We start from the raw sequence: 23,085 nt of genomic DNA on the forward strand, positions 1-23,085 counted from the left end.
ACTTACATTTAATACATATTAAAAACCGATTTTTAGCCAGCTTTGCTGCGTAAAGGGATTAACTCGGGGATGTCCCCGCATCTGTATGTATGTATACGGAAATTCGTGTTAGTTACACTATTAAGAACTCAATAACGGTTGAACCGTTATGCTGAAATTTGGTAGAGACAGTTTTATCCCTAAAATCAAACATTCCTGCGACACGGCAAAGCTGGGGGCCGGAAAGCTGTTTTAATAAATATTTATTGTGGGAGTCGAGCCCGCTTCGGCACGAATTGGGCCAGCTCGCACCGGGGAAGTACCACACCCCCACAGAAAACCGGCGTGAAATAGTGGCATGCCACTGTGTTTCGTACGGTGAGTGGGGGAGCCGGAGGCCCGTTTCTCTTTCCTCACCCATCCCAGTCCATTCCTTCTTTCCAGTCGTTAATCCATTCCTTTTCCCTCACCTTAAAAAAGCGGGCAGCGCATTCGGAGAGGCCCTACCTTTGCGAATGTTCACGGGCGGTGGTGATCGCTTACCATCAGGCGAACCACCAGCTCAGTTGCGCGCTATGACATACAAAAAAAAAATGAATAAATTGCTTCTTTCTCATTTCATTTAATTTTTCTATTTCCCCTATATAAGCATACCCGTAATGCCATCATGGTGAAGTACCAGGCTCACAGCATGACGCAGCAGGTGTAGTTCATAGGAATCGCTCATTCTTGATATTACTGTCAATTGTTTCACCACCTGAATAAAAGAAATGAATGAAAAAAGGTGAAAAGAGACATTGTGTAATCTTCACTACATAGTATAAAGCAAAGTCGCTTTCTCTGTCCCTGCGTTCCTATGTATTCCTTTAAAACTACGCCTTTGTCCATATGTCCCTATGTATGCTTGAATCTTTAAAACTACGCAACGGATTTTTATGGGGTTTTTTTTATAGAGGATAGTTTTTTTGTATGATAACATCTATTAACATATTCAGAATTAACGCGTGCGAAGCCGCGGGCAAAAGCTAGTAATAGATATAAATTACATGTAATATTGTTTGTCCGCGATAGACTCGTAACCTACTCGACTGATTGCAATCAAATCTGCACACTATGTGCAGTTTAGTCCAATTAAGAAATAGGATAGTTATGTAATTTCAACTAGCTGCGCCCCGCGGTTTCAACCGCGTATGTCTGTATCCCGTAGGAATATTGTGATAAAAAGTTCCCTATGTGTTATTCCAGTTGTCCAGGTGTCTACGTATCAAATTTCATTGCAATCGGTTCAGTACTTTTTGCGTGAAAGAGCAACAAACACTCACACATCCTTGCAAACTTTCGCATTTATAATATTAGTAGGATAGGATTACGATAAATCACTACCCGGGCAACTAGTATATATAATAAATACTGCTCGTTTCTAAGTGCATAAAACGAATGAAATATAAAACATTTATATACATTAAATCTTACTTTAAACGTGATTATTTTAATTAATAAAATAAACACGTGAAAAGGACACTAAAATTGTTTAGGGAGTTTCTAAGTTTAATTCGACAAACAGACAAAAACGTCAATGTCTGTATGAAAATAAGATTAGCAGTATTGAAACTTTCTCGTAAACTTTACCACTGAGACCTTTAAAAAACCACTAGGAACTTAATCAAAATTTGGTTTAGCCCTTTACGAGCAACAGACTAACTTACAAAATTATTGCGTGAGGTAACATAATAATGTGTTTTCATGTGAAAATAAACGACTTATTATTTATTCTAATTAAATTATTTACCTGTAAATAAATATGAGCTCTAAGTGCTAGGTATTTTATGTTAGGTCTAGACGTGTAGAATCCAGTCCAATAAGTATTAGCATCGCTTCCATAGGGTAAGTGGTCACCCTAGAATGATAATTACTACATTGTCTAAAACAAAGTCGCTTTCCGCCGTCTGTGTGTCTGTATGCTTAGATCTTTTAAATTACCAGAATAATTAACAGATTTTGATGTTTTTAAAAGATAGTGACTCAAGTGAAAGGTTTATATGTATGATAAAAATTAAAAAGATTTTTTACTCCGAAGCCGCAGGCAAAAGCTAGTTAGCAATAAAGGTAAAAATCGCATACAAACAAACAAATATAATCTTTTTTTTCGAAATGAAGTTATATGGTACAATTTATTTTACATTTTATATGGCATAATTAAATTCAATATTATTAATACAAAATATTAAATATGTACAATGACAGTACTCTTATTTATCTCTTAAAGAGTCCGAAGCACATAAATTATATATAGAACGTATGGCCCTTTTTGTATACAAATATAGTTTCAATATCGCTGTCCTGCCCCATAGCAGAATTCCATAGGACATGATGCTATGGAAATAATCGTATCTACTCTTTTATTTTAAGCAGTGGCGTGGCGAACCCGCAGTAAAGGCGAGCATCTATATATTTCATCTGTTATTCTGATATATAAGCTATATCATTGTGAAGTATCATATAAACCGATCAGTGGTTTTCGCGTGAGTAACAAACATTCATCACTTTATTAGAATGGGATAATGAGTTAATTACCTTTTCAGTAAATATCGCCTTGTCCCTTTTCCCATATAAATAAATGGCTTTCAAAAAGCAAGATGGTGTCGAATAAAATATGTTAATGTCTGACATATTAGCGGGATGGGTATTGACGTGGCTGAAAAAAATAAAAAAATAAATGTGCTCTGAGGAATTGTTTGGAACGCTGTCTGCTGTTGAATTCCACCACCGTACCGCACGTCACAGGCTGAAATACCATCCCCACCACCTGGACAGTTGGCGATCCTCCACGGTTCGTTTTAAAAGAAACTTTTTGCCTCGTACTACGGAAATTTGGAATCGGCTTCCACCTGCAGTGTTCCCAAACGTTTACGATATGGGGACCTTCAAGAAAAGAGCTTACTCCTTTCTTAAAGGCCGGCAACGCACACACCATACCCCTGGTATTGTGGGTGTAACTGGGCGACGTGGAGTACTAACATCAGGTGACCCGTCTGCTCGCTTGCGCTATTACATAAAAAAAAATATCGTATTTTTTATTGATTTAAATTGTTACATTAAATCGTGCAGTAAGAAAGTTTTTTGTATAATGAATAAATTGTATAAATTAGCAAAATATAACTAACAGAATATCAGCGTCAGGGCCCCATTGTCTCTGACATTTATGCTGAGCCAAGACCCTTTTTAAGAACACAGTGCACATTCGTCTCCGTCCTGCTTTTACCTCTGTGTGTTTATTTATCTTTGTTTAGTTGTCTTATTTTGTAATTGTCGTGTATTAAATGTGTTCTTTTAATAAACCTTCAATCTATCTAACTATCTATACGTGGAAGAAATAAATTGATTTTTCAATTTATCTGCGCATGTGGATAACATCACCTCTGTTCAAATGGTGAAGGAAAAAATTGTGAGGAAACCGGCATGTCCAAGAATCAAAAGATCGCCCACACGTGACATCTGCCCGCGCTTGGCCAGCGTGGTGGATTATGGCCTGAACCCTCATAGGAGGCCTGTTTCCCAACAGTGGGAATATATGGGCTGATGATGATGATGATGATGAGTTGCGTTTGAGATTAAGTGTGAAGAAGAGAAGTGTAATATGTGTTTCAATTTTATTTAATTTCAACTTACGTTTGGATGAGTTTATATAATAACTAGCTACGCCCGCGTAAGTATGCATCCCGTAGGAATATCGCGATAAAAAGTTGCCTATATGTTATTCCAGTTTTCCAGCTGTCTACGTAACAAATTTCATTGCAATCGGTTCAGTAGTGTTATTATAGCGCATTTATAATATTAGTAGGATTAGTCCAAAAAGAAGTCCAAAAAGTTTAAAAACCTTTAATATATTGAGTGTAATTTCCAGTTAGAGTGTGAGTTTGAGTATGAGTGAGTATGAGTGAGTATGAGTGAGTATGAGTGAGTAGGAGTTACTAACTTGATCAACTTATCGATGTTCATAAACCAGTTGGCTGCGCTCTGATAAGTGAAGTCACCTCCCATCATCACCACTATATTATCATGGTCGTAGTATTTCGCTTGCCTTTCTATTTGGGTGATGAAATCGTTCACCTGGTGATGATTGAAGAGTTCCAATTTCAAAAAGGGACGAAATGGTGATCAAATGCATTAATATTTATATATTATTCTTGTGTATAAGCTCCATAACTGCCAAGTATCACCGATTTTCGTTCACTGGTTCAGCGTGAAAGAGTAACAAACATACATACAATATACATCTGTTTCACTGAACGAATTCTTTACATAGGATTGTACAGGATCCCTGGTACACCATTCGTCATATATTACTAACTAACCCGCGGTTTCACCCACGTAAGTCTGTATCCCGTAGGAATATTAGGATCAAAAGTTGTCTATATGTTATTCCAGTTGTCCAGCTATCCAAGTACCAAATTCCATTGCAATCAGTTCAGTAGTTTTTGAAAGAGTACCAAACATACACATACATCAATTATCACAAACTTTCGCATTTATAATATTAGTAGGATAGAATAGTATAGGATGGGATAGGAAAAGCTGATTTCTCGCGAGTAGCTTCAGCAATATTCTGGTAGTATTGTTGGTAAATGGTAGCTAATTGTGGTAACAAGGATAGAATCTGATGATTTGACGACTTTTTCTTTCTTAATTATCTAAATAATGTGAAAAAATATTCTATACTTAATACCCCTAAATGACAAAAGTAAGGCAGAACAGCGTTTGCCGGGTCAGCTAGTGTTTTTAGAAGTCTTATCACTTACTCTTTTATCAGCGTTATATGCAATGCTATCTGTGTCCTCCACGATTGGCTCATCATTGCAGAGGAAGTCGAAGCAAAACCCGTCGGGAGCGTTGTATAGATTGTATAGCGTGTGTGTCATTATATCCGACATTTTACCTGATAATGTTATCATTAGTTTTTAGAAATTAAAGATTTTAAACGGATTTTAAACGAGATTTATTCATTATATTATTCCCAATTTACAGCCAGTCGGGTTAATAATATAATGAATAAATCGCGTTTAAAATCCGTTTTAAATTCTTTAATATCTAAATGTATAAGAGTCGCTTAATATCAAACACACAAAAATACTATCATTGTTACAAGCTACAAGTTTTGGTAGATTCAATATAGCGGGCAACCGAGCTGGTGGTTCGCCTGATAGTGCGCGATCACCACCGCACGTGGACAGAGCAGAGGTAGTGCCTCTGCGTATGCGCTGCCCGCTTTTAGTGGAAGGGGATAAGAAAAGGAAACTTGATTGACTGGAAAGAAGGAATGGACTGGGATATAGGGAAAAAAGGAAACAAACCTGCTAAAGCAGGCTAGCTTTATTATGAGGCTAGTCTCTGTATCAAACAGCATTTGATTAAATCTGAACGATGTTCACATCGTATTATATTAGGTTATTAATATATTAGAGTGAACATAGAGGCAGAAATATGAACTAGTTTTGTCCCGTGGGCTCACTCGCGACAAAAAATTCGTTAATTTGTCTTGATGGTACTGATAAATATTCAGTACATTCATCGGAGAAACTCGGTTGACGAAGTTGCGTGGCTCAGCTAGTACGAATTTAGTTAGTTACACAATTTATAACACAAGAACGGCTGAACCAATTTGGATGAAATTTGATACAGAGATAGTTAAATCGAGAAAAGACTAAGGACAGTTTTTATACCGGAAATTGGGAACGATACAGGATGCGGGGAAATCTCCAGGTCTATATATTTTTTCCTTCAACTACGCGAGCGAATAGCTTATTAATATTAAAGTTCAAGTTAGGTTTAAGTTACCAAGCACATCGCTCCCTCTCCACATGAATTCCATTCTGTCTTCTTCTATCATCGCTTCTCTTTCTTTGTGGTCCACTCTTCCTGGGAAACACAAATACTGTTTTTACAATTTATGTATAAATTCTGAGTGGGAGTCGAGCACGCTTCGGCACGAATTAAGCCAGTTCCCTGAAAGGAGTCTGTCGAGGAGTTCTTTAGATTAGCTCGCTCATACAAAAAATCTCTTGACCTACTATACAATTTTAGATTAAATAGATACTAAATTCATCAACTGACATGTTTTATGTCGTAGTGGGCAACTGAGCTGGTGGTTCGCCTGATGGGAAGTGACCACCAGCATTTAGGCATATCCGCCTATGCAAATGGATTGCCAGCCTTATAAAGCAAGAATTGAAGAGCGATTAAAGGAAGGAACTAGGAAGGGTAAAGAACAGAAAACGCACCTCCAGCTCCCCAACTCACCGAACGAAACAAAGCAGTATGCTACCCTTTCACGCCAGTCTTCTGTGGGGGTATGATACTTCTCCGATCCGAGCTCGCCCAATTCCTCAAAAGCGTGCTCGACTCCACGACACAACACACTCAAAAGTTTGTATAATGTTTTTTATTTTGAGTATGAGTTAGAGTTAGATACTTGCCTATGAAGAGACCGTCGTATCCCATTTGCGCTAGAAGCGACGTGTGTTCTTTTGTATGTCCGTACGTATCTATCTGCCACGCCGCTTTAGGTTTACCGCAGGGTCCCAGAGTGTCGTTGATCTTCCTGAAAGAGGATACCTTTGTGACAAACTCTCATGAAAAGTACCACAACCCCCCACAGAAAACCCTCGTAAAATATTAGCAAGGCTACGTGTTTCCTGAAAGAAGATACCTTTGTGATAAACTCTCATCAAAAGTACCACACCCTCCACAGAAAACCGTAATAAAATATTGGCATGCTACTGTGTTTTACGGTAAGTGGACCCAGGGGCCCATTTCCTTTTCCTCACCCATCCCAGTCCAATCCTTCTTTCCAGTCGTCAGTCCTTTGTTTTTCCTTACCTCATGGAAATTTGAATAAGCCTGAAGTGTTTGTTTGAACGCGCTAATCTCAGGAACCACTGGACCGGTTCAAATATTCTTTCATCTTTGGTTATATTCGAGTTTCCTGAGCGCTATAAGCTATTTAACTACCACGAGCGAAGGAAGAGGAACCACGAGTGAAGGAGCGGGGCGGACCGCTAATAATGTATAATATACGTTGAAATATTATATTTCACTGAGTAACACAGACTTTATATGTACCACGAATGAAGCCGAGGTGAACAGCTAGTTAAATTAAGTACTTTGAAAACTATTTCAGAATAGGAACGCCAAGAAACTATGCGTCAAATATCATTCAAATCATGAAAAGTAAATTTATCATATGATAAATTTACTTTTAAAACCCTATTATGCATTATTGTAATTAAGGTTTTTTTTTTATTTTATGTTTGGTTTATGTTTGGTCATGACGTCACAATATGGCGCTATGTCAATCCCATTCTTAATTGGCACACTACTGTTGATGCTCTACCTCAAGCCCCAAGTGTACTGATCTATCAGCTGCATATAATGTGCAGTAGCTTCATCAGACTGCACCCAGCCACCACCAGCGAACTGCACCCGACCTTCCGCCACCAGGCTCTTGAACGTGGACCTGGTACCACCGCGCTGTTCTTTCCACCAGCGCCAGAAATATGCTGTTTCGGAGAACGTGAATCTGGCGGGAAAATAACTGAATTAGCAACAACAGCATTATAATTTTTCATAGTTATCATCATCATCATCATCAATTTTATAATAATCAAAATTCTCTCTATCGTTATCACCATTATCGCTAATAATGATTATGTCATTATCATTGTCATGACCATCATCATCATCACAATCCATTATAATCGCCATAATCAACATGTCATCATCACCACTACCACCACCATAATCAAAATATACGACATACAACACAAGATATCAAAAATAATAATATAAATTTCAAGGAAGTTTCAAGAACAATTTATAATAAATAAATCAAAATAATTGTTTCAATTAGGAAATTCCGTTACAGTATTGTTTTATACTGAATGAAATTTCCGTATGTTTGTTTATCCGTAAAATAAGTTAATTAAAAAAGCTGCGATTGAATTCGATTAATTTAAAATAACAAAATTTTGATTCGCTTAAAGTTTTATTGAAGTTATCTCATTGTTAATTAGTTTTGATAAATACTTGTACATTTATATTTTAAGGCGTTGTTTACAGAAGGTATAATCATTACATAGTATAAAGCATTGTATCCCGCGTCTCTGTGTATGTATGTATGATTAGATGTTTACAACTACACAACGAATTTTGATGGCTTTTTAATAGATAATGATTCAAGACATGTATGTGATAAACTACTCCGAAATTAGCAAAAGCGAAGCCGCGGGCAAAAACTATTTTTAAATAAGTTACTTATTTGACCACGTATGTAACATTATTGTTATTTTTATCCAAAGTTCCCAAAAGTAGGTTATCAATCCGACTATTTTTTGTGTTTGTTACCTCATACCTTGTTACTGGATGAACCAATTTTTATGATTATTTTTTTATTTGAAAGCTGGTGCCTTCCAAGTGGTTACATTTTGATTTAGTTCTGACTATGTGAAACAGTTTCGAATATCATTACTTTGTTTGTTTGTTTAGCGGGACATCGGGAACGGGTATACTCACTTTCTCCGTTTATCATGTAATAGCTCAGAGAGAACCGAATGATAGATAAGTTGTACATTGGCTGTGCTTATTGCTGTTTTGGCTGAAAACAAATAAAAATATATATAAAAAATATATATGTTTTATCTGAAATAATATGTAGAGTCATTCAGAACAGACAGTCTAGGAATAAGTCTAGAAATAGGTGTTACATCCTTACTAATACTATAAATGCGAAAGTTTGTAAGGATGTGTGTGTGTTTGTTGCTCTTTCACGCAAAAACAACTGAACCGATTGCAATGAAATTTAGTACGTAGACAGCTGGACAACTGGAATAACATATAGGCTTTTTATCCCGATATTCCTACGGAATACGGACGTACGTGGGTGTAACCGCGGGGCGTAGCTAGTCCTTACTAATGTTATAGATGTAAAAGTGATGTGAAGCAATGAGACGATTATGATATGATTTTTGTGTCCGATAGGGTAGAGTGACTTAGCCTTTACCACTTTGAAACATCTTAACCCTATATTTCTTTGTCTAACGGTGGATAGCTAGTTTTTATGAAAACATCTTAATATGAAAAAAAGCCAATATCCATTTCTTTACCTTTCCCAGTCCTTTCCTTTATTCCTCTCGTCAATCCTTTCTTAATCCCTTCCCAATCAAGTCGGCAATCCATTTGTAGAGGCGAAAGGTCTGCAATCGACCTTATGCCTCTCCAAATGTCCACGGGCAGTGGTAGCGCTTACCAGGCGACCCACCAGCTCCATTAAAAATAGAATAAAGCTTGTGGTTTAGCGACAGGGCAAAATAGATAAGCATACAATCAATTTAAGTACTTACTTTTTTTGAAGTCCCGTGTCCCCTAGTGGGGTATGGGGCAGATGATGTACATCTGTTTCACTGATTGATTTTCTTTTTTTTTTTTTTGCGTCCCCACCGGGAATTGAACCCAGCACCCCTCGGCTCCACGCTCACGCGTTAACCACTGTGCCAAGGAGGCGGTCCCGCCTCCTTGGTACAGGGGTCCTGGGTTCGATTCCCGGTGGGGACGCAAAAAAAAAATGTCTCGGTCTGGCAGGACACAGAAGGCTGATCACCTACTTGTCCATAAAGAAAATCGATCAGTGAAACAGATGTACATCATCTGCCCCATACCCCAGTAGGGGACACGGGACTTCACTTTAAGTACTTACTGCCGAAATAATATTCATCAAAAGTCTTCACCCAACCCGCATCCATGTGCGAGTGGGCTATTATATGGACATTCAGGGCACCATCTCTGGTTTGGGGGCATTGCTGAAACAGACCGGAAATTTTCGGAACATTTTGCCCACGGAACTGTTTCCGTGGGAAAATATTCCGATTGGAATTTGATGAACTGGATATTTCGAATCGGAATGTAGGGTACAGTTGTTTTAAAGAGTCTTGTATAATTAAGATTCAAGCATCCTACTAATATTATAAATATAATAAAACTACCGCTTGTATGATTAAATTCAAATTCAAATTCAAATTCAAATTAAATTTATTTGCAAGAATGTAGTTACAAATTATAGATCTAATTACAATATTCTGCGGCTAATACATTCTACCCAAAGTTTGGGTGTGCAAATATTAAAATCAAAAATTACCTAAATACCTATAGATTTACATATATATTTAAATAAATACCTTATACCCGCACTCGATTTTATTTTTCAAAGCGAAAACCGTACAGAAGTTAATTAGAATGACTAGGTCTTTCATTATGACCCTACAAGCACTAACTGGACTAAACGGAGACGGACGGTTACGTAAACTCAGTTATCGGATATCGAGATGTTATTGTTAAACGTTGGTTACAATGGTGATTAAAGGTTTTCTGTTTTAAGCTAAAACTTAAAAAATCGCTTTAAAGATAGAATCAGTTAAATTGTCTCACTTGCTTCTTATATGTAAGTCTTCAAATGCAACTGAAAATAAAAAATGGTTGCCTGTAAAGTCGGTTTTACGGGCGAAGATTTTACGTGACAACGTCTTTTTCTCGGTAGAATATTTATTGATACGAATATTATTAAATTGCACAATAGGAACAAGGAATTGAATGAAAATAAGAATTGCACAAATTTAAACTATAGAAAATATATTTTGTTTACTAAAAAGACAGAGACAGAGACACAAGCACGCGCCGATTCAATGCGCCTAATTCTCTAGTGCTGCGCGCGCGGCGGACCGATCATAGTTCGGTGACTCATCGTAACGTTACCGGGCGTTACACTTTTTCATGAGTGACTCCGAGCCGCAACCTAATTTAAGACGTTGTCACGTCAAAATGTGACGGTAAATTATCTTAAATAATTAAAATATAAAAAAAAACTCTGTTATTATTATTAATATATAATTTGACATCTGAATGATGAAATATGAAACGTAAGGAAATTATTTAATCCCGCCGATCCCCAGGATAATAAGATAAACATATGAAATTGTATCGTCACCGATCCGATATAAGTGTACAAAGATTGAATTAAATCTGTCCATTTGGGTCAAAATCGAATCCAAAGGAGTCTGTTACAAACAGACATACAAGTGAATAATGCGTGTTACGTGTGTCTGGAGGTTCGTCTCCTTTTCCTCACTCTTCCCAGTCCATTCCTTCTTTCAATTCGTCAATCCTTTCCTTATCCCCTACTCGTTAGAGTGGGCAACACATTCGCAGAGGAATCTCTCCCGTTAAGACGAGGAAAATTAGATCACACTTTTATGGTCATGCCTTACTCATTACTTAAAAAACTTTCTGGTCAATAATAGTGAGATTCAATTGATTACCCAACAAAACACTAACTTTAGCGGCACTATATGACCAAAAATAAATACAGATAAGCGTATGATATAGCTCAGGATATATGCTAATTTGATAATGAATGAAAGAAATCAATGCAATATCCACACAAATGCAAACAATAAAATAATAAAGTAGGAAATGTCGTGCAAAGGGCGGCTTTATTGCTCAATAGCAATTTCTTCCAAGCAACCCAAGTCAAGCGGAAGTAACTAAAATTAAAAATTCAGGAATACAGTGTACACAATAAGAAGTGTTTTGATAGTGTGTTTAAAACAACAAACAAATTAAAAGAAAACACATTCATACCTCTATATAAAATGATTTAAAAGTATTATAACATACGGATAATCATTTTTTTTTATGCCAAATGATTCTTCAAATAACATAGTAATTTAATAGTGTTTTAATTTTTAGATAAAATAAATAAATTTCAAATAAATCGCGTATTCTTTCTCCGAGGGATGACACGTACGCATGTGTGCGGCGTCGTGTACCGACAGAGTCAACCGAGACCGCTGATTGGCGGATTGTTTATGTGTGAGAACTCGTTCTAGTTCTTGCAGTCGAATTAATAGTACTTAATGGACAAATACTTTACATTATGATCGTGTCCTTATCATTACTCAGAAATCACGTAATTTAAGTATATTCACAAACATTCGGCTTACACTGGTTAAATACATCGACTGTAAGTTTTTAAATTTGTTTTACTAGCTGTTCGCCCCGGCTTCGCCCGTGGTACATTATAGCCTATGTCACTCAGTGAAGTTGCGGCTTGCGAATGGTGAAAGAATTTTTGAAATCGTTCAAGCAGTTTTCGGGCGATAAAGTTACAAACATACAAATCTTTCCTCTTTGCAATACTAGTGTTGACAATACTGCCAACTTTAATAGTATGAGATAAACATTGACATTATTTTATAAAATAAATACGCAAAGAATAGACTGTGACAGGAACTAAATATGTCATAACGATAAAATAAAATATGACACCGTACACACTACTGCGTATAGACTGCATATATTATACACTATCATTCAGCGTGGCGACGCGTCGCCACGGCATGCGTCGCCACGCCAGAAATCTGTTTTTCGTGCGGCTATAGATGTTTCACATCAAAAACCACAGCCCTAATTTGTAACGTCGGTCATCTTGTATTATAATACTCAATATATATATATACAACTAGGTCATATAGTGCCAGATTTAGATATCTATGAATCCACTAGTCGGACCCATTTTTAAAATACTTGCATATCCATTGTGAGATCCATTGAAAACTGGCTTTCAAATCCATAATACTACATCGATATCTGTGCATCCGTTAGTACGATTCCACAGACACACACGCAGACAAACATCGACGTCACATAACATTGCGTAAAGTACTTAAATTGAAGTTTAACCTTATATTTTAATAGCTTGCTAGCGGCTTAAATTCTAAGCTGTTTAATAGATGTTATTGCATATGTAAACCAACCTTTTGAATGACACAATTAAAACAAATAATCCTTTTGTTCGGTCGTGAAAGATAAACAAACAAACACATACAGAATATAAGTAAGGTTGAAGGTGCGTAGGAAAGTTTGTTTGTTGGTTAATCTGAAATTAGAAGACCGATTTTGATGATTCATTCTCCGGAAGGAAGATTCATTGTTCTGTGACATAGACTATTTTTTGTTGTCTATCACAGCGCCAGAGGCTTGTTAAGCAAGTGTTTAACTACGTATAAACACACGTTAAATGTCCTTGTGTGTGACATAGTATGTATCGGACAAGTAGATATAACATGTATAATTAATAAATATATAAATTGTGTATAAAAAAAATTCAATTCAAAATTTGTATATTTATTAGCATTTTGTTGTACGAATAGCTTTCTTATGGAGTTTAACCGACTTCAAAAAAGTGTGTACTTTTCTGTGTTTTTTGAAATTAAAAACTTTTTAACGGATTTTAAACGCGATTTATTCATTATATTATTAACGCGACGTTTCGAACACTTTACAGCGAGCGTGGTCACGGGGAGACTCAGTCTCAGTCGCGTAATAAATAAATAAATCGCGTTTAAAATCCGTTAAAAAGTCTTTAATTTCTAAATGTATAAAACTCGCGTAAAATCAAACACAAGAATATATACATAGTTCTTTATATAATATTACATAGTTCTTTTGCTATTTAATTTGCACGATCTGCTTTTAGCGCATATACTATAAAGTAATTTGACAAAACCTCGTCCTAGTTAGCGACCATTACTTATTAAATACACTATCTGTTGCAATATATCACTTCCCGCTGTCCGTCCGTCTGTCACTATCTGTAAAACAATGCAACGGACTTTGATGCGGTTTTCGAATAGATAGAGTTCAAGAGAAAGGTAATAATTTATTAAGTTATAGACAATGTAGACGAAGCCGCGGGCGGGGCAGTATCAGACTGACGTGTTTCTGTCGCAGCTAAAAGAAATATAAAAAAAAAAATCGAGGTTAAGCAACGGTTGGCACGGTTACAAATTGGATGGGGGAGCAATTTTTTTGCACTTGCTTGGACACTTGCTAGCTTGTTAGGACTAAACCCTTCTTATCATAAAAATAATTATAGTATCGTTGTGTTTATCCCCTTTCTGTTTCTACTATAAGTTGTATCCTTTTTAATATTATAAATGCGAAAGTTTGTAAGGATGTGTGTGTGTTTGTTGCTCTTTCACGCAAAAACTACTGAACCGATTGCAATGAATTTTGGTACGTAGACAGCTGGATAACTGGTATAACATACAGGCAACTTTTTATCCCGATTTTTCTACGGGATACAGACGTATGCGGGTGAAACCGCGAGCTAACTAGTTGAATCATATTTATCATGCGTATTACACTTATTTTTCATAAATTTAACCGACATCCCCAAAAAGAGGATCTCCATTCAATTGTATATTTTAGATAAAGTGGTTTTTAATGTGAGTTTTTGTAGGAAATAATTTTCGTATTTATTTCTTTAATTATAACAAATATCACTACATTGCATGAAACAAAGTCGCTTCCCTCTGTCTATCTGTCCCTATGTAAGCTTAGATCTTTAAAAGTACGCAACGGATTTATGTGGGTGTTCTTAGCAGATAGATAGATAGATATTGATGAGGATATTTTGTGTATGTTAAACGCAATATTGTACTCGTGCAAAGTCGGGGCACGTTGGTAGTCTGAAATATATATATATATATATATATTACTATTGTAAAGAGGAAATTTTTTATGTTTGTAATGTAATCACGAAATACCACTGGTGCGATTTCTAAAATTCTTTCACCATAAGAATACATCACTGAGTGACATAAGCTATATATGTATGTCATCATCATCAGCCCATATATGTTCCCACTCCTGGACACAGGCTACCTATGAGGGTTCAGGCCATAATCCAGCACGCTGGCCAAGTGCGGGTTGGCAGATGTCACATGTCGTCGAACTTTTGATTCTTGGACATGCCGGTTTCCTCACGATGTTTTCCTTCACCGTTTAAACAGTGGTGATGTTATCCACATGCGCAGATAAATTGAAAAATCAATTTATTTCCTGCGCGCTCGCCCGGTCTCGAACCCCGACTTATCGATTTTGAAGTCCGAGGTCCTCACCACTGAGCCACCACTGTTTTTTTTTATGTATGTACCACGGCCGAAACCGGGGCGAACAGATAGTAGAGAATAAAACACATGGAGTTTTGGGATGTGAAGATATCTATATAAACTATTAAAACCTCAAACCCATCGTAATGCGAAGGTTACCTAATTAGTTTTAATTTATAATTAAGTATTGTTCTGTGCTAATTAGAGCCGTTTCGGATCATAGGGCGCGTTCCGCTCGGCGAAATCTAGAAAACAGATTCCATTATGAACTAAATTCGACACGTTGATTGAAAATTTATAACTATAATACTATTATATTAACACTATTATACTATTATAATATTCAAATAATTTAATGCAAAAGAATTCATTAAAGTTGTAGTAATCAATTTTAATAACAGTAAATTTAGATTAAACGTTGAGAACCCATGGAGTGTTGTCGCTTAAGAACCACAGGATAGTTCTTTGACATCATTGTTATGTACATGTTACATATTATGTAGAATTCATATGTAAACGAGCAATTACAGAGCTAGTATTTTCTTGCGTTTGATTTAACGCGAGTATTATACATTTAGAAATTAAAAACATTTATTTTTTTTTTAAACGCGATTTATTCATTATATTATTAACCCGACGTTTCGAACACTTTACAGCGAGCGTGGTCACGATGAGGTCAGTCTCCCCGTGACCACTTTTTTTTTTGTCATAGCGGGCAGCTGAGCTGGTGGTTCGCCTGATGGTAAACGATCACAACCGCCCATAAACATTCGCAAAGGTAGTACCTCCGTGAATGCGCTGCCCGCTTTTATGGGGTAAGGGAAAGGAAAGGATTAACTACTGGAAAGAAGGAATGGACTAGGATGGGTGAGGAAAAGGAAACGGACCACGTTAAAAAGTTTTTAATTTCTAAATTACAGAGCTTTTTGCCGGCTCATCTCTGTTGAAATGCTTTCCGCACCGAGTCCCCGAGTCCCGAGACCCCGAGTCCTCGTTTTCTTTAATCTTGCGTAGATACCGGCCCCCGGGGAAGGAGCCCTCGAGCCGTTTAAGTGAAGGGGCCATGGAGCTGGTCATAATTCATCCGCGACCCGAGGCCTGAGTCCCTGCAGTGGGAACATCTATGAGCTGATGATGAATAAAGGAAGCGTAGATAACAATAGATTCTTTCGTGACAGAGTTGTGAAATCCCCTGGGGTCTAGTGGGGTATGGGGCAGATGATGTATCTGTTTCACCGATCGATTTTCTTTATCGACAATTTTGTGATCAGCCTTCTGTGTCCTGCCAGACCAAGACTTGTTTTTTGTACGTCCCCACCGGGTATTGAACCCATGACCCTTCGGTTCTACGCACACGTTAACCACTGTACCAAGCAGACAGAGTTGAGTTACTTAAAATGAATTGTGTTGAGTTTGATTAGGTAGAAAGGTTTTTTTTTTCATTGATTTTTTTATTTTTATTTTTTTTATTTTTATGTATGTATGTGTGTTTGTGTGTGTTAAAATAAATTGATCTTTCTTTCTTTCTTTCTAAAAGCAATCAAGAACACGTGCCCCAACACTGATCTCGATGCCTTGACATGAAAGAGCCTCTTTAATTGTCTATATTATACAGAAGGGCGTGGGACAATACCTGGTATTACTGGCTTCTAACAATTACCAGTTTGGGTTTTCCTGGTTCGCTTTCCTGGATTTTTTATGGCAGGAAGGAAAATAGATTGTCGTGAATTTATTTTAATGAGACGGCTTTGAAAGATAGAAAAAAAACATTGATAGATTCCTATTAATCCAACTAATATTATAAATGCGACAGTTTGTAAGGATGTGTGTGCGTTTGTTGCGCTTTCACGCAAAGACTACTGAACCGATTGCAATGATATTTGGTACGTAGACAACTGGACAACTGGAATAACATATAGGCAACTTTTTATCCCGATATTCCTACGGGATACGGACTTACGCGGGTGAAACTGCGGGGCGCAGCTAGTGTTGCATAATTATTGTGAAAGATGTGATAGTGTGAGAGTTGGTGCGTCGCTTGATGGTAAGCGATCACCACCGCTCGTGGACACTCGTGCCTCTGCGAATTCGTTACAAAGGGATGTAATGTCTTTAACCAACTTTTTTTTTTATGTCATAGCGGGCAGCTGAGCTGGTGGTTCGCCTGATGGTAAACGATCACCACCGCCCATGAACATTCGCAAAGGTAGTGCATCTACGAATGAGCTGCCCGCGTTTATGGGGTAAGGGAAAAGGGAAGGATTAAAAAAGAATGGAAAGAAGGAATGGACTAGGACGGGTGAGGAAAAGGAGACGGGCCTCCGGCTCCCCCACTCACCGTACGAAACACAGTGGCATGCCACTATTTCACGCCGGTTTTCTGTGGGGGTGTGGTACTTCCCCGGTGCGAGCTGGCCCAATTCGTGCCGAAGCGTGCTCGACTACCACAATTATACATATAGTTAAAAAAAGCAATAGCCAAAAGCCTATAATGATAGAATCAACTAAATTGTCTCACTTGCTCTTATAAAGAGTATACGTAAGGAAATTTAAAGTCATTTTATAGTCATTTTATACCCTAATCAGGATAATAAGGTAAACTTATGAAATGATACAATGGATATATCATATTCTCCATGAATTGAGACACTACGTGATGGATATGTAGCTGGTGGGACGCCTGGTAAGCGCTACCACCGCCCATGAACATTTAGAGAGGCATAAGGTCCATTGCAGACCTTACGCCTCTACAAATGGATTGCCGACTTGATTGGGAAGGGATTAAGAAAGGATTGACGAGAGGAATAAAGGAAAAGACTGGAAAGGGTTAGGAAACGAATACAGATCTCTGGTTCCCCCACTTACCGAACGAAACAGCAGTATGCTATTTCACGGCGGTCTTCTGTGGGGGTGTGGTACTTTCCCTTGCGAACTCCATTTAAAAATACTCCAAGGATGGGAAAATATTCCCAATCAAATTAAAACAAGCGCGGGCAGAACAAAATGCAGTATAAATATGTTTTTGCTTACGCAACCAAAAAAAAAATCAGCAATTTAAAATGGCGACGACTTCCCTTCGACATTTTTTCGAAATTCACACAGCCGTATGTAGGAAGCGTTTGAGGTTATATACCACATATTTGAAACCGGTTTACGATACGTCGTGACGATCGATATCGATACGATCGATTTTAACAGCGATTTAGAAATATGAATTGAGATTATCGAAATAATATTATTTTTTCATTTATTGAAGTTGAAATGTATGTAAATATTAATTTAAAACATTGAAATTTTTATTAATAGTCAATTAATTACACGTGCAGATTAATGTGGATTGACAATGACTTCTTGTTGAATTTTTTCCCATATTTCTTGTTAAAATTAAAATCAATAAAAATAATATTCTATTTTCTCGTCTTCACGAATAATCAATGGCCCGTTTCCTTTTCCTCACCCGTCCCAGTCTATTCCTTCTTTCCAGTCGTTAATCCATTCCTTTTCCCTTACCCCAAAAAAGCGGGCAGCGCATTCGCAGAGGCCCAACCTTTGCGAATATTCATGGGCGGTGGTGATCGCTTACCATCAGGAGAACCACCAGCTTAGTTACCCGCTATGACATAAAAAAAAAAAAAAAAAAGAATAATCAAACCCAGAACTCTTCATCAACACTTATATTATAAACTATAACCATCAAAGCAGCAATATTTTTCGCAAAATTTAAATAATAACAACTCAATGAAATCAATAATGCAGTCTCATAGCAAAATTAAACTTTACATATATATCAAACTAGCTGCGCCCCGCGGTTTCACCCGCGTAAGTCGGCATCCCGTAGGAATATCGGGATAAAAAGTTGCCTATATGTTATTCCAGTTGTCCAGCTATCTGCGTGCCAAATTTCATTGCAATCGATTCAGTAGTTTTTGCGTGAAAGAGCAACAAACACACACATTCTCACAAACTTTCGCATTTATAATATTTGTAGGATAGGATATTAGTTTACCAAACTTAAAATAAGAGCAAATTAAAAAAAAATCAATACAAACTTCCGGATAATTAATATGACAGGAGATTTTTGAAGCGGATTACAAAATGGCATTAACTAAGTAATTAAATCCAACGCATTTAACAGAATGCACGGAAATGTCAGAACATATTGGCCGCCATTAATATTTTCCATTTTATCGAATACTAGCTTTTTCCCGCGGCTTCGCACGCGTTTAATTTGGAGTAGTTTTATAGATGTTATACATATAAACCATCCTTTTGAACTACTTTATCTATTAAAAAAAAACCCATCAAAATCCGTTGCGTAGTTTTAAAGATTTAAGCATATATAAGGACATAGGGACAGAGAAAGCGACTTAGTTTTATACTATGTAATGATTAAATATATTGAATAGCTTGACAGTTCTAAATGCATTTGTAGAAAAAACAAATTGTTAAATTATGTATTTCTTTTCTATAAAAAAATGTCACCAACTCTACTGGAGGGGGGGGGGGAGGTGCTAGGTCCAGATTTTGAAATAGGACCTAATTTACACAAATACAAAATGGTCTCACGGCAATCAGTCAAAAACAGAGTTATTAAGTTACAAAGTCAGATAAAAATACTCGATTTGAAAACCGCCTTCGTTTTGGTCGGTCGGTCGTCGGTTCAGAATAGTTTAATGTATTTCAATTACTGACTCGTTAATTAAATCAAGTTTATCATTGTTGGCGCATATTATGTGTGTATTGTATGACTATATTAATACTAGCTGCGCCCCGCGGTTTCACCCGCGTTAGTCCGTATCTCGTAGGAACATCGGGATAAAAAGTTGCCTATATGTTATTCCAGTTGTCCAGCTGTCTACGTACCAAATTTCATTGCAATCGGTTTAACAATGTTTTCATAAGAAATCTTCTTGACTGATTGTCGCTTTTCCATTAAATAGTATCTTCATTGAGTGCAATTGGCTGAATAATATTTAATTCAATTCAATTCAATTCAAAATGATTTATTGTGATTCACAGGTTATAAGGAAGGTATTACATTATATAAAGTTCTACTGTGATTATACATGTAATTAATTAATAATCATATTTATACATATTTTGTTTACCTGCTGTGCTGTACCACGGGAAATTATGATAATGTTCTAATTATTCGATAAATTGTCTTCCTTTTCATCTTTCTTTGTATAGATTATGGAGTTGTCTCGCAGCCTTGGCGGCTGCCACCTTGAGAGGAATTCTAGGTCTAACACCGGATGGAGGTGTCAACTCACATACATTCTGACAAGCCAGTTTCTTGTAATTAAAGACAACGGATCTCTAAATATAAAACTCTGGTGTCGCATGTTCGTTTCCATATTCCTAGGAAACGGATGAAGCGATTGTCATGAAATTTTGTGTGCGTATCGCGTAGGACTGAATAACGTGAGGCAGAACAGCAGTAATTCTAATAATGTCTACGTATATGATTGTCTGTCTCTTATTCGCGCTTATACCACTGAACTGATTTGGATGAAATTTGGTGACAAGGTAGCTTTGAGACATGACAAAGGACATAAGGTTTTATTCTATGGAAACTTATGGGAACGACTATGCCGAAAATAGTAACAACAAATAATTTGTTTGTTTTAATTTTTAAAATTATTATTATAATTTAATTTGATTCTGATTAATTCTTGATGATTAAATTTGATTTTTAATGAAATAGTGGAACATTGTAAAAAAAAATTATTAAACGTGGTTTTCCACTCATTCGATTCTATTTACGGACACGACATAATATCGTCACGACAAAATGAAAACGGTCGTAGATAAGTACCTGCCTTTATTTTTTTTTATTAATGAATGAAATATAATAACATCCGTGTATGTACCGCCCTTGAAACGACATTTTTAATTATATTACCTATTTCGAAAATTGGTTTCTATCGTACGATGCTATGCGGGTTAAGCAACCTGACGCGCGGTCAGATTTTGGATGGGTGACCGGTCAGTGATATAACCACTGAGTATAACCTATAGTGATGTTATTTTTATAGTCTTAGTATAATATTATTTTCAATTAATATAATTAGACCGATGAGGCCACATAAGAGAAATCAGTATTCAAATTAATCTTTTTGGAAGTCGGTAGAAAATTAAATGTCGGTCTTCTTAGTAAATCAATCTTATTCATCGGTTATTAACAATTATTTAGTAATTTTTTTTTTAGTTTCATAGCATCGAAATGCTTATAAATGACAAATTCTGGGGTGTCGGTGGAGCGGGGTGCCCCTTAGGCGCATATAACCGATAGAGTAGAAGAGATTCGATTACTGGTGGGATCACGGGTGGCTGAGAGGCTAGGCGTTGCTACGGTTAGGCAAAAAGACGCGAATTCGAATCCCGCCTAATTTTATCATATCTTTCAAAATTTTCCAATTCTTTCATCTTCTGTCACTAATGGAATATAACCCAGCTCGATGCCAGTCTGAAGGGCTACTTAGCGCGGACCCGTGGGTGAACTGGGGGTTCACCCTGGGAATAAACCCATTATCTATTTATAAACAATTTTGAATAACATCATCAAAGTTTTCTTCTTTTCTATAATAAGTTCACTGAAATAAAGAAAAAAAAATTGAAAAATGAAGAAAGGACAATGACAACAATGCCCTATCAAATACATAAAGAATCACGTCAATAAGCTTAACCAATCCATGAAGTTATCGAGTAAATATAGAACTAGTGGTCCACCCCGGCTTCTTATTTATTTATTTAATTCGACTTCTCATAGAAGCGCTTTTAAATCGTCAAAACACAGTTTTAACATTTACCACCGGTTCGGAGGCAGCTTCTACAGAGAAGAGCCGACAAGAGACTCTGTAGTTGCTCTTTTAAAATAATATCAATTTTACATTTTAATTCTACATAATATGTAACATGTACATAACAATGATGCCAATGAACTGACCTGTGGTTCTTAACCGACAACATTCCATGGATTGTCATCCTACTATCCTACTAATATTATAAATGCGAAAGTTTGTAAGGATGTGTGTGTGTTTGTTGCGCTTTCACGTAAAAACTACTGAACCGATTGCAATGAAATTTGGTACGTAGACAGCTGGACAACTGGAATTACATATAGGCAACTTTTTATCCCGATATTCCTACGGGATACGACATTATGCGGGTGAAGCCGCGTGGCGCAGCTAGTATGTTATAATTTTGTCATTGTCAGCCAGGGAGCTGGTGGGTCGCCTGATGGTAAGCGCTACCACCGCCCGTGGACATTTGGAGAGGCGCAAGATCCATTGCAGACCTTAAGCCTCTACAGACGGATTGCCGACTTCAAATTGGAAGGGGTTTAAGAAAGGATTGACGAGAGGAATAAAGGAAAGGACTAGGAAGGGTAAGGATGGATATGGGCCTTCAACACCAGTATTTTGCCTAGGAGCTCACTCCCATGAAGACAACGAGGCCAAAGCCGCGGGCGACAATATATTATATTATCTGTGGTGGAATATATATTTTTATAGTATTTTCTTTTGTTTGATTTTACGCGAATGTGATACGTTTAGAAATTAAGGCTTTTTCACGGATTTTAAACGCGATTAATTGACTATATTATTTAAACCGACGTTTCGAACACTTTACAGTGGGCATGGTCACTAGTCGTACAAAAATCGTGAATAAATCGCGTTTAGAATCCGTTAATAGTCTTTAATTTCTAAACATATTCATATAATAAGACCACTATAAGATTGTAAAAACCATTAAATTGCAATGTAACTGTTAAAAAGTGTGATCCGTAATATTTTCTTGTAATTCAACTTGTAATTCAAAATTATTTTTAACTTTTTCATATCGCGAGAATTTATTTTTCCCAAATATCCGTCGCATGCAGTTTTGAGCCCTCTCCCTCATTTAAATATATATGAAACTCAAAGTTCTTCAAAGGAATATCGGTGACCCTTTTTTTTTTTTTTTATGTTTTTTTTTTTTTTTTTTTTTTTTTTTTTTTTTTTTTTTTTTTTTTTTTTTTTTTTTTTTTTTTTTTTTTTTTTTTTTTTTTTTATTGGTTTCCAAACAACTTATACACTAATACAAGAGCAGCAGTAACAATGTA

At 36.7% G+C, this 23,085-nt stretch overlaps 1 protein-coding gene across 1 annotated transcript in view; it reads right to left on the reverse strand.

Moving 5' to 3' along the window:
- LOC119838061 (lysosomal alpha-mannosidase-like) overlaps positions 1–10,299 on the reverse strand; it is a 28,364-nt gene extending 18,065 nt beyond the window's left edge. The window contains exons 1-11 of the mRNA XM_038363868.1: positions 10,206–10,299; positions 9,728–9,830; positions 8,548–8,629; positions 7,370–7,555; positions 6,453–6,577; positions 5,815–5,895; positions 4,779–4,915; positions 3,956–4,089; positions 2,554–2,674; positions 1,769–1,876; positions 624–736 (exon numbers count right to left, since the gene is read on the reverse strand). Coding sequence (XP_038219796.1) covers positions 624–736; positions 1,769–1,876; positions 2,554–2,674; positions 3,956–4,089; positions 4,779–4,915; positions 5,815–5,895; positions 6,453–6,577; positions 7,370–7,555; positions 8,548–8,629; positions 9,728–9,830; positions 10,206–10,280 — 1,265 coding nt within the window. The 5' untranslated portion in view covers positions 10,281–10,299. The remainder of the gene's footprint in view (positions 1–623; positions 737–1,768; positions 1,877–2,553; positions 2,675–3,955; positions 4,090–4,778; positions 4,916–5,814; positions 5,896–6,452; positions 6,578–7,369; positions 7,556–8,547; positions 8,630–9,727; positions 9,831–10,205) is intronic.
- Between the last annotated feature and the right edge of the window lie 12,786 nt (positions 10,300–23,085).

The sequence above is a fragment of the Zerene cesonia genome, unplaced genomic scaffold (genome assembly GCF_012273895.1).
Source record: "Zerene cesonia ecotype Mississippi unplaced genomic scaffold, Zerene_cesonia_1.1 Zces_u001, whole genome shotgun sequence".
In the NCBI taxonomy this organism is placed as follows: Eukaryota; Metazoa; Arthropoda; class Insecta; order Lepidoptera; family Pieridae; genus Zerene; species Zerene cesonia.